General features: G+C 42.4%; 1 protein-coding gene across 2 annotated transcripts in view; it reads left to right on the forward strand.

Moving 5' to 3' along the window:
* Positions 1 to 19,397, forward strand: part of LOXHD1 (lipoxygenase homology PLAT domains 1) — a 202,709-nt gene that overhangs the window by 70,808 nt on the left and 112,504 nt on the right. For both annotated transcript variants that reach the window (XM_067699194.1, XM_067699191.1), the window contains 2 exons: positions 8,741 to 8,895; positions 10,297 to 10,457. In XM_067699194.1, coding sequence (XP_067555295.1) covers positions 8,741 to 8,895; positions 10,297 to 10,457 — 316 coding nt within the window. The remainder of the gene's footprint in view (positions 1 to 8,740; positions 8,896 to 10,296; positions 10,458 to 19,397) is intronic.

Genomic DNA, 19,397 nt, shown 5'->3' on the forward strand with positions numbered 1-19,397 from the left:
GGGACACAACACAGCCCATAACAGATGGTGTCTCTGAAAGTATGCTCAAGGTCCCATTTATATAAAAATTGCCTAGAGTGTTTGTTAAAATGAATATCCCTGGGCCCAATCCCAGATATACTGACTAGGCTCTCTGAGGGCTATGCCTGGTAATCGGTATTTTTATCAAGCACACCAAGTAATTTTTGCACATATCAAAACCTGAGAGCTTTTGTTCTGCTTCTATCAATGTCCATGTGGAAAACCCATTCATCCACATGCTGGTCCTCGTCCACTTTGCTCACCTCCACCTCCCCATGCAACCAGCCACTCCTCAGTACCTCACTTGGGCTCATCCCACAAAGCTGCTCCTCTGAGCTCTGACTCAGTCCCCATCTCTGACTCAGGCTCCTGCCCTCGCAGGCCTCTCATGACCTTGATGACACTCACACCACCCTTGAACTTGAACTCCATCCAGTTCCTTCCTCCCCACATTTCTCCTGCTCTGTCAAGGACTTGTGAGTGTGTGGAGGATGTATTTTAGGGACAAGAAATCATCCAGGGGAAAGAAAAAGTGGTCCTGAAATTGTGCAGGGTTCAGGTAGACTGTGGAGGAGGACATAAATTCAAGAAATACTCTGAAGGTGGAACTGGTAGGAGTTGAATGAATGCAGTAGACACAGTAGGGAGGTAAACTTCCTGCTGAGGAAGATGGGAGAAACTTTGTTCAGGCATTTGAGCTAGGTCTTGCATGGTAGGGATGTGATAGATAAGGAGAGATCACGGTGGGAGGGGCGGGAAGGAAGAGCATTTCTATAGGTTACATACAAAAACACCCTTGAAACATTTTAAACAGCGTATAAGATATGGGGCTATCATAGCTGTCTTTTGTTTGTTTTTGCCTTCTGTGATACTATTAAAGAACAACTGCAATTAAAAAAAATTCTCTAACGACTAGTATTGGATTGAAGTGAGATAAGCTGGGACCTGGCACCATTTACTGGAGTGCTTGAATCTCTAGCGACAGAATACAAAGAAACTATAAGGGACTAAAAATAACTGCACACATAACTGCAGTTGGGGGCAATTATAAGATACAAGAAGACCACAAACCAACTGCCATTGCTGAGGTACCGGGAGCAAAAGCATAATCCCTGCACACAGCACCGCCAAGGGTGTGGACAGACACCCAAGCCGCCCCTCCAGCCTGACCCACCAATCCGCCCCCACCCTCACCCCATTTAAGGAACCAGCTTGCCCTCCTCAGAGAGCAAGCAAGGGCACCTGCTACTTGTTTTCACTCCCTCGTGCTCTGGCACGAGTCCCAGTAAAGCCTTGCCTGGATTTCTCTTCTGGCCTCTTATCAATTTCTATTGATTAAAGACTTCAAGGACCCGGGTTAGTGACAGAAGGGCTGTCTGTCCTGGCTATAAGGGCAGTTTAATGCCTTCTGGGGGTCCTTGGCAGTACTTTGGAGCCCATATCAACTCGAATTTCTTTTCCCCAACTGTTCTTTCTGGCTCACATAAATTCCTCTTGTTCTTGGAACACTCCCATGTCCTCACTCACCTCTACAGGAACTCACATCTCCTTTTCTGGTCTGGATGCTTCTTTGTAACAGTAAATAGAGCGGGTGGCAACATCTCACTTCCCCAGTTGGTACCAAGGTATACCAAGGTATAATGTGCAGGGCTTCCTGAAAATCCCTTCAGTGGAGAGTCTTGGACTCATGTAAAATGAGTAAATACCAATTTAAAACCAATTCTCTATGTTTGAAATTGTGTACTCCTAGTTTATTTAAAAAATAAGGGTCAGTCAAACAAGAAATCAACACCACGTCTGAGAGCCAAGATGCCTTCCGGGGTGATTGCACTGATTAACACAGACCAGGAGACACAGACAAAACACTCACCAGCCCACAATTTATCTCCACCTTGCCTTTCCCTCAGGAGCTATGTGAGATAGTAAAACCAATGAGATCTGCATTCTGCCCTGCATGCCCAGCAGAAGGGATTACATACCACTGATGAGCCAGCAAGAGACCACTGGTCTCAAGTGCTGAAATCTGTGGCTTCTTGCTAATCAGGCTGAGCTGTAATTTTAAAATTAAAGTACAAGAGGTTCTAGTACTTACCCATCTGTTTAAAGTCTTTCACTGCTGATGGCTAATATAATTATTTTTAATTGTCCACAGGCTTCTTGCCAGGAAGGTGCTTAGAACCTCAGTGGCAGGTGGGCTGGGAGTGGCCCCTAGAGAGAATTGGGACCCCTGACAATGTCCAGCCAATAGGACCTTCGAGCTCCTGAGCAAAGGGGACTGGGGTTCCCAGGCATAGAGATTTCTAAATTCCCTCATCAGCTTGCCTCTGGGAATGGCCTAATAGATACAGCCCCAAAAGGCAAAACCGACCTTCATCAAAAGTCAGAATGAAGTGAGACTGGTGCCCTCCCTTCCCTTTTGTGTTTCCACGTTTCAGTACTCACTCCAGTTAATGCTCTTTGTTCCTCTTACTGTTAACACAGCCTATCATTGGGAGCGTAACACAAAAGCATCAGCTTCATTTATGCGAAGGCTAAAAGTTTAAAACATTTATCTTTTGCATTTTAATAAAGTTGACCGGAGGGGCAGCAGTGGTTGAATTTCAGGTGCTGTCCCTCTGAAGAGGGAGGGACAGGAGACCCTTGGGGGCAGGACAGGAGACACTGTTGGGGGCAGGAGACCTTTCCCCACTCTTGACTTCAGTGGCTGCCTTTGCCAGCCCCACTCAGGCAGGTCCGTGGATAAGCAGTTATCCTTGACCTTTTCTTCTAACAAATGCTTTTGCTATAGACACTATATATTCAGACCCACATATTTAAAGGTCAAATTTAATTTTCAGATGTCTTCATATCTCCAAATAAAAATGGGTATATTACTGAAAAATTAAATTAAACTTACTGGTGATTTGTCTGATTCCTCATGTACTTTATCTTCATTTTAGATGGACCACCAATGAGTAGTGTCCGTTTTTTAAAACAGCTTTATTGAGGTATTCATTTTCCATACAATTCATTTATTTAAAGTATTCAGTGGCTTTTAGTATATTGATAGAATCATGTATCCTTGACCACTATCAAATTCCAGAACATTTTCATTGCATACCCATACCCATTAGCAGTCACACCCATTCCCCCACCTCACTCCTTATCTCTGTACTTACCCATCTGTTTAAACCAATAATCTATTTTTTGTCTCTATAGATTTGCTTGTTCTGGACATTTCATATAAATGGAATCATTTAATATATGACTTTTTGTATCTGTTTCTTTCACTCAGCATAATGTTTTTAATGTCCATTCACCTTGTAGCATGCATCTGTATTTCATTTCTTTTAAATGCTGAATAATATTTCACTGTAAGGATATACCACATTCAACTGTTAATGGACATTTGGGTTATTTCTACTTTTGGGCTATTATGAATAATGTGGCTATGAATATTCATGTAAAGTTTTTTTGTGGACATATGTTTTCATTTCTCTTGGATATATACCTATGAGCTGAATTGCTGGCTGTATGGTAATTCTGTTTTGAGTTTTGAGAAACTATCATACTATTTTTCAAACAGCTGCACCATTTTGCATTTCCATCAGCAATGTATGAGAGTTCCAATTTCTCTACATCCTTGCCAACACTTGTTATTCTTCTTTATTATTCTTTTTTGCTATTGTTTTGGCTATTCTGGGTTCCCTAAAATTCCATATGTATTTTAGAGATGGCTTGTCAATTTCTACAAAGAAATCATTTAAGATCGTGATAGAGATTGCATTTTATCTGTAGATCAGTTTGGGAAGTATTGCCATCTTAACAATATTAAGTCTTCCAATCTGTGAACATCTTTAATTTCTTTCAACAGTTTTTTAGTTTGCAGAGCTTAAGTTTTTCACTTTTTTCTTTTTTATTGAGGTATAATTGACTTACAATGTTATATTTAGTTTCAGGTGTACAACATAATGATTCAAAATTTGTATATATTGCAAAGTGATCACCACAGTAAGTCTAGTTAACATCCATCACAACACGTTGTTACATAATTTTTTTCTTGTGATGAGAACTTTTAAGATCTACTGTATTAGCAATTTCAAATATGCAGTATGGTATTATTAACCATAGTTGCCATGCTGTACATTACATCTCCATGACTTATTAATTGGTTTTCACTTGTTTTTAAAAATTTATTCATAACTATTTTATTCTTTTCTTGTCTTTTTTTTTTTTTTTTTTTTTGGTGGTACGCGGGCCTCTCACTGTTGTGGCCTCTCCCATTGCGGAGCACAGGCTCCGGACGCGCAGGCTCAGCAGCCATGGCTCACGGGCCCAGCCGCTCCGCGGCATGTGGGATCTTCCCAGACTGGGGCACGAACCTGTGTCCCCTGCATGGGCAGGCGGACTCTCAACCACTGTGCCACCAGGGAAGCCCTATTTTATTCTTTTTGATGCTATTTTGAATGGAAATGTTTTCTTAATTTTTTTTTCAGATTGTTCATTGCAAGGTAATAGAAATACAGTTGATTTTGCTATATTGATCTTGTACTCCACAACTTTGCTGAACTCTTATTAGTTCTAATAGTTTTTAGTGAATTCCTTATGATTTTCAATATACAAGATCATGTCATCCATGAATAGAGATAGTTTTACTTCTTTCTAATCTTGATACCTCGTTGCCTTGGCTAAAACCTCCAATACCGTGTTGAAGAGAAGTGGTGGGAGCAGAGATCCTTGTCTTGTTCCGGATCTTAGGAGGAAAGCATCCACTCTTTCACCATTAAATATGATGTCAGCTGTGGGTACTTCATAGATGACTTTTATGGGTTGATGAAGTTCCCTTTCATTCTTAGTTTGTTGATTTTTCATCATGAAAGAGTGTTGAATTTTGTCAAATGCTTTTTCTGAGTCTATTGAGATGATCATGTGATTTTTGTTTCTTTATTCTATTAATATGTTATATTACATTAGTTGATTTTCAGAAATTTAACTTGTATCCCTGGGATAGATCCTACCTTGCCATGGTGTATAGTTCTTTTTTATGGGGCTGGATTTGTTTTGCTAATATTTTTTTGAGGATTTTGCATCTGTATTCATAACATTGGTCTGTAGTTTTCTTTTCTTTTGGTATCTTTGTCAGGTTTTGGAGCAGGGATATGCTAGCTTCACAAAATGAGTTCAGAAGTATTGCCTTCTACTTTATTTGAGAAGAATTGGTATTAATTCTTCTTTACATGTTTGGTAAAATTCAGTAGTGAAGACATCTAGGCCTGAGCTTTTCTTCATGTGTAGCTTTCTGAATTCTGATTCAATCTTTTACTTGTTATAAATTTATTCATATTGTCTATTTCTTCTTGAGCCATCCTTTTACTCTCAATCTATTTCTGTCTGAATCTAAAGTGTGTCTCTTCCATATATCAGATAGTTAGATGTATTATTTATTCTGCCAATCTCTGTGTAATAAGGAGTATGACTTCTTTTTCATATTTGACTGCTGACAGCTTTCCAGTTACACCAGTAGCTTTCTGCCTCATGTCTGGGCAATTTGGTAAGAAAGCCTGGATGCTCCCTTCCTTCACACTTGTGGAAAGTTCAAGCCATACAAGGACCCATGTGAAGAAACTCTCACCCCTTAACCACCATAAAATGTCAAACCAGTCATCCCTCTCTGCTGTCTCCAGCCATTTTTGGACCTGCTTGAGGGCCTATCATGCTCTCCCCAGAACTGCTCATTATGTGAGTAATCATTTTATATTCACTCTTGGTACATGTGTGGTATCATCAGCCTTGATAGCTGAGCAAATTTGGAGTAGGGAGACCCATCCTGTCTCTGCAGGATTACCACCATATTTTGCCTTTTGATTGAAATATTTAGTCCATTTACATTTAATGTAACTACTAATATGGCAGGATTTATGTCTGCCATTTTGCTATTTGCTTTCTATATATCTTCTCTTTTTTTGTTGTTTCTTTATTCTTCCTTCTTTTGTGGTAAATAGATATTTTCTAGAATACCATTTTAGTTCCCTTGTTTCTTTTAATATATATACATATATGTATATGTATATATAGTGAGAGTTATTTTCTTAGTAGGAAGAATTATACTTAGGGAATTATACCAGGGAATTATAATTAACATCTTAACTTATAACATTCTAGTTCAGATTAATACCAGCTTAATTTCAATAATATACAAAATCTCTGCTCCAGTGTAGGTTTGTTTCTTTTCACCTCCTTTGTGCTATATTGCCATACAGATTATATCTTTGTACATTATAAACCCACCAATACAGTTTTACATTTATTGCTTTATGGAGTTGTCTTTTATATAAGATTTGAGAGGAAAAGAGTTACAAACAAAAATTAAAGTATACTGTCTATATATTTACCTAAGTCATTGCTTTTCCTGGTTCTCTTTATGTCTTTGGGTGTGTTCAAGTTACTGTTTAATGTCCAATGTGAAGGACTCCCTTTAATATTTCTTGTAGAGCAGGTCTGATGGTGATGAATTCTTTTAGTTTTTGTTTATCTGGGAATGCCTTAATATTCCCTTCATTTAAAAAAAATAGACTTTTTTTAAAATTTTTTTGCGGTACGCGGGCCTCTCACTGTTGTGGCCCCTCCCGCCGCGGAGCACAGGCTCCGGAAGCGCAGACCCAGCAGCCATGGCTCACGGGCCCAGCCGCTCCGCGGCATGTGGGATCCTCCCGGACCAGGTCACGAACCCGTGTCCCCTGCATCGGCAGGCAGACTCTCAACCACTGCGCCACCAGGGAAGCCTCCCCCCCAAAAATAGACTTTTTAGAGCAGTTTTAGGTTCAGAGCCAAATCCCTCTGCTTCACTGACTGCTGCTTTTCATCTGAGTTGCTAGCTTCTCCTGGGCTTGACCTCTAATGTTGGTATCCCTCTATAGTCCTTGTCTGCGTCCTCTCCATAGGGGATCTCATCTGGTCCTGTGACTTTCAATGGAATCTATATGCCTATGATGACCAAAGTCAGGTCAACACTCCTGACCCTCCACACACATATTCAACTGCCATCTTGACCTCTTTTTATGATCATCTAATAAACATCTCAAATTTATAATGAATAAACAACCATTGATTTTTATTTCCAAACCCATCATTCTCCCCAAGTGTCCCTATGGCTTGTTGCTAACACTATTCACCTAGTTGCCCAAGCCAGAAACCTAGGAATCGTCCCTGGTTCTTCTCTTTCCCTCAATTGTCTATCCAGTCCATCAACAGGTACTGTTGTTTCTACCTCAAAAATATATCTCTAATCTACCAACTTCTCTCCATCTCCACTGCACCCCCAGTCCTAGGCGTCCTCCTCTCTTTTCTAGACTACTGTAATTTTTCCACTAACTGGCCTCTCTGATTCACTCTTTCTTCCCCTACAATCAGTTCTCCACATGGCAGCCAAATGCTCTTTAAAACATAGATCAGACTAAGTTACTTCCTTGCCTAAAGCCCTATAAAGGCTTCCTGTTGTATTAAAAACAAAAACACAAAGGAAGCCACATGTCTTACCTTAACCCTGTCCTCCTCTGGGCCTCATCTCATCCCCTCCTTCTCCCTCCACTCCAGCCATATTGGCCTTCTCTCCGCTCCTGAAACATAGCTGCTCATCTCCAAATTGGGGCTTCACACCTACCAGCACCCTCTTCTCTCACTACGCCTGTGGCTGGCTCCTATCACCAACATTTTAGTCCAAGCCTTGCCTCCTTGCAGCAAGCTTTTCTGCATCTCTAAATCATCTTCACCCCCTTACTGTACACCTCCCTACTTCCATCACACCCTGTGGCATCACTCCATTATACTATCTTTGTTACAGATACAACTCAGAAATTTTCCTGTTCATGATTTATGATTTTACTGTCCATCTCTCCTCTCCATCCTTCCATTCTCAACTTTAATATAAGTGCCATTGAACAGGAGTCTGTCTTGCTCACTGCTGAATCCCTGCACCTATAATAATGCCTGCCATTCACTAGGCTTCAGTAAACAGATATTGGGCAAAGGAATGAATGAATGAATGAATGAATTTCACTTTTAGCTTAGGAAGTAAGGTCTTATGTGCCAGATGCAGGTTTGCCTGCTCCACTGTACATTTTCAACATGGGAAGAAGATGCTGCCCTTCCCATAGCAGCTGTACTTTGTGCCTTTCTCTCTGCTTCTCTTCCTGGCATGTCCATAGCACTGGGGAGTTCTGAAGAGAAGGGAAGGCTCAGTTCTGGTTCAAAAGAAAAGTTATCTTACTTTTCTTAATAAGACAGGACTCATGAATTGGAGGACAACCTAAGGCAAAAAGTCTACTGGGTTGGATGGAATCAAGTGCCAAAATGTTTGAATTAGACCTGTGGTCCCCAAACACTGCCAACTCCACCAGAGTCCCCTGGGGGAGCTTGTAAATAATGCAGTTTTAGGGGTCCCACTCTGGAAACTAAGATTTGGGAAGTCTGAAGTGGTGCTCAGGAATCTGAATTCTTATAAAAGTTTCCCATGGGATTCTGACAGTTAGCCAGGATTGGGAACCTCTGGTCTGTCTGGGACAAGGGATTTGCAGATGAGCTGGCCCTTGACTGGTGTGAGGCAGCTGGCGGAATGAGCAAGGTCAGCCCAGATGAGAGCCGGGGGGAGAGGGAGAGGCAGTGCTCAGAGGTGGGGAGCAGCAGGGCCAGTGCTGGGAGCAGGGGGCTGCCAGCTAGTTGTGTCCCTCTCTCTGCCTGCCAGTGGCCCGGTACCGCGTGACAGTGTGCACTGGGGAACTTGAAGGTGCGGGAACGGATGCCAACGTCTACCTCTGCCTTTTTGGTGATGTGGGGGACACGGGGGAGCGGCTGCTCTACAACTGCAGGAATAACACCGACCTGTTTGTGAAGGGCAACGTAAGTTCCAGCAGTGCACCTCCCTCAGCCCCGCCCCACCCCTTCCCATTCCCTTATCTTCCCTGCTCTAAGTAGAGCTGATCACTGGTACTGGTGCCTCGGCCATCAGGGAGGCTGTCTCTGGGTGTGCGAACAGGGAACTACATGCATGACAGCCACCAGGCTCCTAAGACTGGGAGCTGGCCCACACCTTAGCTTTGAGAAGAGGGCAGAGCAGGAAGACACTTGAGGTGGGCAGGGAAGGAAGCTGGGCACCTTATGTGTGGACTGAAGGTCCCAGGCATGCTGAAAGCTGGGACACCTGAAGGAACATTGCATCTCCACTAGGCATGACCACTGGCAGCAACTTGTTCGTTTCCTTTTTGAAAGAGAAATCAGGAAAGACGCTAAACATGGAAGTGGGAGAATTGGGTTCTATTCCTAGCCTCATTACAAACATGCTGGGTGATCCCTTTGGTTTCCCCAACCATCCTGGATTTACTGGGGAGGCTGTGTGAAACAATGGGGAAAGAGTCAGGAGGATTGGGGCCAGACCCTCCATTCTCTGAGCCTCAGTTTCCTTGCGTCTGAAATGGGGGAAAGGATGCCTACCTGTGGCTGGCTGTTGTGAGGATTAGAGATGACAGATGTACTGCCTGCCAGCAGACGTGGCCCTCAGCACACAGTAGGTGCTCAGTTAAGAGTCATAGTTCAATAATGTGAAACCCAAGTTTGCTCATCAGGTGAAGAGATTTGGTAAGCCTTGGTCCTCTCCTTCCTCTGCCACCTCTTCCTTAGCAAGGGCAGGGCAAGCCCTGGAATTCAAGTGGAGGTCTTTCTCCACCCTTTCCTACTCTTCTCTTTCTACATCTTCTGATTCCTTCCTTCATGAATCCCACCCTCGAGTTCCTGTTCCCAGAGGGCCCCAGGTACACTTGTGTAGACTTGGCAAGTCTGCAGCCCCTGCTGCATTCCTGCTGCTTCACTGGCAGGCAAAACTGTGAAATTAATAAGACCACTGGTCCCCCTAATCATTCCCTTTCTCAAAAGGGAGCCAGTGTCCTTCTGTAGCAAGGAGCCAGAGGAGATTAACCAAGGAATTAATTCATGATAAATGATTAGTGACTGATAACAGCTTAATCTATTAATCCTCCTAGGGGATTTGCCTTTTAAAAGGAGATCACAGGGAACGGCCATCATTTATCCAAAAATACAGATCTCAGTTGTTGGGAACTTGACATCGAACATAGTCCAGTGGGAGAAATTGAGGGAGAGGTGCAATTTGCCCCTGGCCCACCTGTGAAAGACCAATAGCCCAACCCATTGGCTATGGGTTTTAGGATTTCTGGGCCTGTGTCTTCCCTTGGTGTTTGGGTCCCAGGGGAGCCACCGTCTAACTGCCTTGCTGTCTTCCCCACAAAGGCCGATGAGTTCACCATTGAGTCCGTCACCATGCGGAAGGTAAGGCGGGTGAGGGTCAGACACGACGGCAAAGGCAGCGGCAGTGGCTGGTTCCTGGATCGGGTGCTGGTGAGAGAGGAGGGGCAGCCCGAGAGCGACAACGTGGAGTTCCCTTGTCTCAGGTACATGAGTCCTGTCTGTTTTGATTTTCTCCAGCTTAGGTTATGGGCCTTAGTTTTGGGAAGACTCAGCCTATTCCAGGTGCAGGGAGCAAAATCATAGCTTAAGGATATAGTTGGTCCAGAAAGAGAGGTGGCCCTGCTGGTGGCACTTAGACCTGGGCCTCATATCCCCGCCACCCCCAGCACACACAGGTGACGGAACAACAGCACTGGTATCCCAGTGTGGTGCTGCTACGAAGTCTATTAATTACCGAAATGCTGGCATTTTTCAGTGATAAAATATGACAACTTCAGACTTTAACTGAGAGTTACCTCAGAGGCTTTGTTACATGCTGAATTAAACTTTTGAATTAAAGGTGGGTTTTTTCCCCATTTGGATGGCCTTCTACCACATCTTTTCCCTTTTAATATCTTGTCAAGATATTTTACTTTGTTTTCATTTCCTTATCCCAGCTTACTAGTGAGGTAAATTTTCTTTTCTCTTGTCTTCAGCATTTGGATTTCTTTCACAGCCAGTTTGGGCTCTATCAAACGTTCCTGATAGAGACATTTCTATAATGAGGAACAATACCAGCATTGTTTGTGCTGTCTGGTTGGCCATTCCCATTCACCCGTACAATGTCTGGGAGGTACACGCTTAACTGGAGCTTTGGATCAACGAGGCTCTGCAAATCCCAGGCCCAAGCTGAGTCTTGCACCTATGGACAAGGTGCTGCGTGCGTGCGTGTCCAAGGTCACTTCCTTAGGACTGGCCCAGGCTTCTCGCCTAAGGGCAGCTCTGCTCGGAGTGGGTGGGGGCAGGTTGCCTAACAGCAGCGAATGCATTGCTCTTTCTCTACCAGGCACACAGACGCACTCGTGCACACATGTGCATGCAGACACATTTGCTACAGCTGATTTGCTTACCACCACACCAGCCCAGGAAGAGCAGCTTCCCAGCTATGGAGGGCCACTGGGGCAATCCCAGGGCACAATGATTGTGAAATGTTTTTGTCCATGACAAAGGCATCTACAGTCTTCAAAGTATGGCCACTGTTAGTATTAAGAGGATTACGTTGGAAAGATAGGTAATGATGCAGGCAGCTCCAAGTCAGTGGCACTAATAGACAGAAAGAGGCTCCGAGTAAGGGTTGGGGAGCCAGGGAAGGCTTCTCAAGAGAGGCAGACAGGACCTGGGCCTGGAAGGAAGATCGGAGAGTGAATGGATGGTGAAGAGAAGGGAGGGTGGGTCATCCAGGCTGGAGAAGTGGTGAGAGGCATGGGACTGAGGAGGGGGTTCGCAGAGGTTGCTAAGGGCTGCCTGGCACATGGGGAGGGAGCACGAAGAAGGAGGGGGTGGGAGAGTTCTGGTCTCTCCTCAACACTGACCCGTTTGCTCCCTGCTGGACCCAGAGGCTGCCTGGCTGGGATGCTGGATGGACCAGGCTTCCTTGTTTTATTCCCATCCACTCAAAAGATATTTATGAAGCATTTATATACGCTTGCCCCCTGTCTTCATGAAGTTTGTTGTCTGGAAGGGAACTAAACAATAAGCAAACGAATACACTAAGAAAGCCACAATTGCTGACTTTGAGGAGTGGGCTGGAGGAAACGCACAGTGGTGGCAGCAGCTGCTGGAGAGGCCACACTGAGATGGAGAGGGTGGGTCAGAGATGGAGAAGGTGGGTGGGTCTGTCTTCATGGGGACATTTAGGCTGAATTCTTGCAGGATGAAAAGGAGAGTGCCAGGGGAAAGAGCTTGAGGGTTCTAGAACTCCAATGAGACCAAAGCAGGTGGACAAAGGAGAAAGCCACCTGGTGGGGTCAGAGGTGGGCAGAGGCCCACATCAGGAGGGCTTGGTGGGGCTCTTCCATTTTGGGTAGTTCCCTCTGGTTTCTGCGTGGAGGACAGGTGGTAGGGAGTCCAGAGAGGAAACAGAATGGCAAGAGGTGTTGTGGGGTCCATGACGGTATGTATTAGTTTGCTAGGGCTGCTGTAACAACGTACCACAAACTGAGTGGCTTAAACAGCAGAATTTTGCCTCGCAGTTCTGGAGGCCAGAAGTCCAGACTCAAGGTGTCGGCAGGACCATGCTCTCCCGAAGGAGCTCTGAACAGGGTCTGCTCCACGCCTCTCAGCTTGTGGCAACCGCAGGCGTTCCTGGGCTTGTAGATGGCCATCTTCTCCCTCTGTCTTCACATTGTCTGCCCTCTGTATGTGTCTGTCTCTGTGTCCAGATTTCCACTTTTTATAAGGATATCAGTCATTTTAGATGAGGGCCCACCTTAATGACCTCATTTTAACTCAGTTACCTCTGTGAGGACACTATTTCCAAATAAAGTCACATTCTGAGGTACTAAGGTTAAGGCTTCAACAGATCTTTCCTTGTGGGGGGACACAATTCAGCCCGTAACTTGGCAGCCTGGCCCCAGGTGGTGGCAGCAAAGGTAGGGGGAAGGGCTACACCACAGGTGGATCCTGGAGGTGGAGTTCATAGGACCTGCCACTAAGAGAGAGGAGAATTAGAGACCCCAGGTCTCTGCCTTCAGTAGGTGGGCAGAGGTCACCCTCTCTACCGAAATGGGAAGCCTGGGGAGCGAGGGCTGAGGGTTGGGGATGGGTGGACTCTGCAGGTCCAGTGGGGCCATGTTAGTTTTGAGATGCTTGTGCATCAAGTAGGCAGAGTCAGGCCTTGAGAAATAAATTCAGGAAATGAGAGCATAGAGATGGAATTTAAAGTCAGGGAAATGGAGGGGATCCTTTAGGGAGAGTGTGGATGAAGAAAATGAGGACTGAGCCCTGGGACAGGTGAGGAAGAAGAGGGGGAATGTGAAAAGGGGATGAGGAAGAAGTCTGAGTGTCCACACTGGCTGAATTGCCACGAGCGTGGTGCAAGGGCCAGGAATCTGGCCACCTACCTGTTATGTGACTTTGGGCAAAGCTCTTAACTTCTCTGGTCTTCTGTGCCTTCCCAACCAGCAAGTGTCTTACGGTGATTATGAGGGTGAAATCCGGTTGCACTTTGAAAGGAGCCAAGTCTGCTGATGACACAGGCGATGCTGTTGCTGCTGGTGATTGTAGGGCTGACTAGGAGCTGAAGCCTCTGACATACCCCAGGGCTCTCCATGCCCCCAAACACTTAAGAGTTCACACAGTTTTTAGAAAATGGATTCTTTTTTTTTTTTCCCCCTGATCTATACAGTAGGTCTTTGTTGGTTATCCTTTTTAATACAGCAGCGTGTACATGTCAATCCCAAACTCTCTAACTATCCCTTCCCTCCACCCTTCCTCTCCAGTAACCATAAGTTCATTCTCTAAGTCTGTGAGTCCGTTTCTGTTTTGTAAATACATTCATTTGTATCATTTCTTTTTAGATTCCTCATATAAGCGATATCATATGATATTTTTCTCTGTCTGACACTTCATTCGGCATGACAATCTCTAAGTCCATCCATGTTGCTACAAATGTCATTATTTCATTCTTTTTTATGGCTGAGTAATATTCCATTGTATATATGTACCACATCTTCTTTATCCATTCATCTATCGATGGACATTTAGGTTGCTTCCGTGTCTTGGCTATTGTAAACAGTGCTGCAATGAACATTGAGGTGCATGTATCCTTTAGGACCATGTTTTTCTCCAGATAAATGTCCAGGAGTGGGATTGCAGGGTCATATGGTAGCTCTATTTTCAGTTTTTTAAGGAAACTCCGTACTGTTCTCCAGAGTGGCTGTACCAATTTACATTCCCACCAACAGTGTAGGAGGATTCCTTTCTCTTCACACCCTCTCCAGCATTTATTGTTTGTGGATTTTTTGATGATGGCCATTTTGACTGGTGTGAGGTGATATCTCATTGTAGTTTTGATTTGCATTTCTTTAATCATTAGCGATGCTGAACATCTTTTCATGTGCCTCTTGGCCATCCGTATGTCTTCCTTGGAAAAATGTCTATTTAGGTCTTCTGCTTATTTTTTGATTGGGTTGTTTGTTTTGATGATATTAAGCAGCATGAGCTGTTTGTAAATTTTGGAGACTAATCTCATGTCGGTCCCATCATGCGCAAATATTTTCTCCCAGTCTGTGGGTTGTCTTTTCATTTTGTTTATGGTTCCCTTTGCTGTGCAAAAACTTTTGAATTTAATTAGGTCCCATTTTTAAATTTTTGTTTTTATTTCCATTACTCTGGGAGACGGATTGGAAAAGATATTGCTGTGATTTATGTCAGAGAGTGTTCTGCCTATGTTTTCCTCTAAGAGTATTACAGTGTCCAGTCTCACATTTAGGTCTTTAATCCATTTTGAGCTTATTTTTGTGTATGGTGTTAAATAATGATCTAATTTCATTTTTTTACATGTAGCTGTCCAGTTTTCCCAGTACCATTTGTTGAAGAGACTTTCTTTCCACCATTGTATAGTCTTGCCTCCTTTGTCATGGATTTATTGACCATAGGTGCGTGGGTTTATTACTGGACTTTCTATCCTGTTCCATTGATCTATAGGTCTATTTTTGTGCCAGTACCATACTGTTTTGATGACTATAGCTTTGTAGTATAGTCTGAAGTCAGGAAGCCTGATTCCTCCAGCTCCATTTTTCTTTCTCAAGATTGCTTTGGCTATTCGGGGTCTTTTGTGTCTCCATACAAATTTTAGGGTTTTTCTGTTCTAGTTCTGTGAAAAATGCCATTGGTAATTTGATAGGGATTGTATTGAATCTGTAGATTGCCTTGGGTAGTATAGTCATTTTCTCAATATTTAATCTTCCAATCCAAGAGCATGGTATATCTTTCTATCCGTTTATGTCTTCTTCAATTTCTTTCATCAGCATCTTATAGTTTTTGGAGTACAGGTCTTTTGTCTCCTTAGGTAGGTTTATTCCTTAGGTCTTTTGTCTCCTTAGGTATTTTATTCTTTCTGATGCAATGGGAAATGGGATTGTTTCTTGACTTTCTCTTTCTGATCTTTCATTGTTAGTGTATAGAAATGCAACAGATTTCTGTGTATTAATTTAGTAGCCTGCAACTTTCCCAAATTTATTGATGAGCTCTAGTAGTTTTCTGGAAGCATCTTTAGGCTTTTCTATGTATAACATCATGTCATCTGCAAGCAGTGACTGTTTAACTTCTTCTTTTCTAATTTGGATTCCTTTTATTTCTTTTTCTTCTCTGCTGTAGTTAGGGCTTCCAAAACTATGTTGAATAAAAGTGGTGAGAGTGGGCATCCTTGTCTTATTCCTGATCTTAGAGGAAATGCTTTCAGCTTTTCACCATTGAGTATGATGCTAGCTGTAGGTTTGTTGTATATGGCCTTTATTACATTGAGGTAGGTTCCCTCTATGCCCACTTTCTGGAGAGTTTTTATCATAAATGGGTGTTGAATTTTGTCAAAAGCTTTTTCTGTATCTTTTGAGATGATCATATGGTTTTTATTCTTCAATTTGTGGATGTGGTGTATCACATTGACTGATTTCTGGATATTGAAGAATCCTTGCACCCCTGGGATAAATCCCACTCAATCATGGTGTATGAGCCTTTTAATGTATTTTTGGATTTGAATTGCTAGTATTTTGTTGAGGATTTTTGCATCTATGTTCATCAGTGATATTGGCCTGTAAATTTCTTTTTCAGTGGTATCTTTGTCTGGTTTTGGCATCAGGGTGATTGTGGCCTCATAGAATGGGTTTGGGAGTCTTCCTTCCTCTGCAATTTTTGGGAAAACTTTCAGAAGGATAGGTGTTAGCTCTTCTCTAAATGTTTGATAGAATTCTCCTGTGAAGTCATCAGGTCCTGGACTTTTGTTTGTTGGGAGTTTTTAAATTATAGTTTCAATTTCAGTGTTTGTGATTGGTCTGTTCATATTTTCTAATTCTTCCTGGTTCAGTCTTGGGAGACTGTACCTTTCTAAGAATTTGTCCATTTCTTCCAGGTTGTCCATTTTATTGGCATACAGTTGCATGTAGTAGTCTCTTGTGATCCTTTGTATTTCTGTAGTGTCAGTTGTAACTTCTCCTTTTTCATTTCTAATTTTATTGATTTGAGTCCTCTCCCTCTTTTTCTTGATCAGTCTGGCTAATGGTTTATCAATTTTGTTTATCTTTTCAAAGAACCAGCTTTTTGTTTCATTGATCTTTGCTATTGTCTTCCTTGTCTCTATTTCATTTATTTCTGCTCTGATCTTTATGATTTCTTTCTTTCTACTGACTTTCAGTTTTGTTTGTTCTTCTTTCTCTAGTTGCTTTGGGTGTAAGGTTAGCTTGTTTATTTGAGATTTTTCTTGTTTCCTGAGGTAAGATTGTATTGCTATAAACTTTCCTCTTAGAACTGCTTTTGTTGTATCCCATAGGTTTTGGATGGTTGTGCTTTCATTTTCATTTGTCTCTAGGTATTTTTTTATTTCCTCTTTTATTTCTTCAGTGATCCATTGGTTGTTAACTAGCAAATTGTTTAGCAGCAAATTGTTTAACCTCCACATGTTTGTGTTTTTGATAGTTTTTTTTTTCTTGTAGTTCATTTCTAATCTCATAGCATTGTGGTCGGAAAAGATGCTTGATATGATTTCAATTTTCTTAAATTAACCAAGGCTTGCTTTGTGGCCCAGGATGTGGTCAATCCTGGAGAATGTTCCATGTGCACTTTAGAAGAAAGTGTAATCTGCTGTTTTGGGATGCAATGTCCTATAAATATCAATTAAATCTATCTGGTCTATTTTGTCATTTAAAGCTTGTGTTTCCTTATTAATTTTCTGTCTGGATGATCTGTCCATTGATAAAAATGGAGTGTTAACATCCCCCACTGTTATTGTGTAACTGTCAATTTCTCCCTTTATGGCTGTTAGTATTTGTCTTATATGTTGAGGTGCTCCTATGTTGCATGCATATATGTTTACAATTGTTATATCTTCTTCTTGGATTGATCCCTTGATTGTTATGTAGTGTCCTTCTTTGTCTCTTATAACCGTCTTTATTGTTAAGTCTATTTTGTCTGTTATGAGTATTCTACTCCAGCTTTCTTTTTTTTTTTTTTTTCCCAGCTTTCTTTTGAATTCCATTTGCATGGAAGACCTTCTTCCATATCTTCACTTTCAGGCTGTATGTGTCCCTAGGTCTGCTGTGGGTCTCCTGTAGACAGCATACACACGGGTCTTGTTTTCAAATCCATTCAGCCAGTCTATGTCTTTTGGTTGGTGCATTTAATCCATTCACACTTAAGGTAATTATCGATATGTGTATTGCTATTGCCATTTTCTTAATTGTTTTGGGTTTCTTTTTGTAGGTCTTTTTTCTTTCCTTCCTCTTTTGTTCTCTTCTCTTGTGGTTTGATGACCATCTTTAGTGTTGTGTTTCTGTTGCTTTTTCTTTTGTGTGTGTATATCTATTGTAGTTTTGGGTTTGCTGTTCCCATGACATTTTGATATAGCAGTCTATATATGTACAAGGTTGTTTTAAGTTGCTAGTCTCTTTCCCACCTAGAGGAGTTCCTTTAGCATTTGTTGCACAGCTGGTCTGGTGGTGCTGAATTCTCTTAGCTTTTGCTTGTCTGTAAAGCTTTTGATTTCTCTGTCGAATCTGAATGAGATCCTTGCCAGGTAGAGTAGGCTTGGTTGTAGGTACTTCCCTTTCATCGCTTTAAGTATATCTTGCCACTCCCTTCTGGCTTGTAGAGTTTCTGCTGAGAAATCAGCTGTTAAACTTATGGGAGTTCCCTTGTATGTTATTTGTCATTTTTCCCTTGTTGTTTTTAATAATTTTTCTTTGTCCTTAATTTTTGTCAGTTTGATTACTATGTGTCTCAGTGTGTTTCTCCTTGGGTTTATCCTGCCTGGGACTCTCTGCACTTCCTGGACTTGGGTGGCTATTTCCTTTCCCATATTAGAGAAGTTTTTGAGTATAATCTCTTCAAATATTTTCTCGGGTCCTTTCTCTCTCTCTTTCCCTTATGGGACCCCTATAACGAGAATGTTGGTGCATTTAATGTTGTCCCAGAGGTCTCTTAGGCTGTCTGCATTTCTTTTCATTCTTTTTTCTTTATTCTGTTCTGTACCAGTGATTTCCACCATTCTGTCTCCCAGGTCACTTATCCGTTCTTCTGCCTCAGTTATTCTGCTATTGATTCCTTCTAGTGTAGTTTTTATTTCAGTTATTGTATTGTTCATCTCTGTTTGTTTGTTCCTTAATTCTTCTAGGTTTTTGTTAAACATTTCTTGCATCTCCTCAATCTTTGCCTCCATTCTTTTTCTGAGGTCCTGGATCATCTTCACTATCATTATTCTGAATTCTTTTTCTGGAAGGTTTCCTATCTCCACTTCATTTAGCTGTTTTTCTAGTGTTTTATCTTATACCTTCATCTGGGACATAATCCTCTGCCTTTTCATTTTGTCTATCTTTCTGTGATTGTGTTTTTCATTCTGCAGGCTGCAGGATTGTAGTTCTTCTTGCTTCAGCTGTCTGCCCTCTGGTGGATGAGGCTATCTAAGAGGCTTAGAAAATGGATTCTGATATCTTGGTGAGGTGTGTGGTGATGGCATTTGCTGCTTCAGGACCCAGGAGGACTCTGAAGAACCTGGAGCTAGAACCTGGGCTCACAAACTGCTTCTTTCTTCACCTGAGCTATTATTTTACTCCCTGGGAGAGGAGAACAAACCAGGCCTATTTATCAGAACTTCTCTGCCAGGATCAGGGAGTGGTGAGCATCTTAGCTATGGTAGATGTGTGTGTGTTTATGTGTGTGTGTGTGTGTGTGTGCCTACGTGTGTACGTGTGTGTTTAGGTGCATGTGTTTATGTGTGTGTGCATGTGTTTATGTGTGTGCATGTGTTTGTGTGTGTGTTCATGTATGTACGTGTGTGTGCACACGTGTGCATACTTGCACATTTTTGTGAGCCCAGAGAAAGAGTAATAAAATCTCCAGCAGACTGGCTTATCCATTTAGCAACATCTCACTCTGAAACTGGGCTGAAGTGT

The sequence above is a fragment of the Pseudorca crassidens genome, chromosome 12, assembly GCF_039906515.1.
Source record: "Pseudorca crassidens isolate mPseCra1 chromosome 12, mPseCra1.hap1, whole genome shotgun sequence".
Classification (NCBI taxonomy): Eukaryota; Metazoa; Chordata; class Mammalia; order Artiodactyla; family Delphinidae; genus Pseudorca; species Pseudorca crassidens.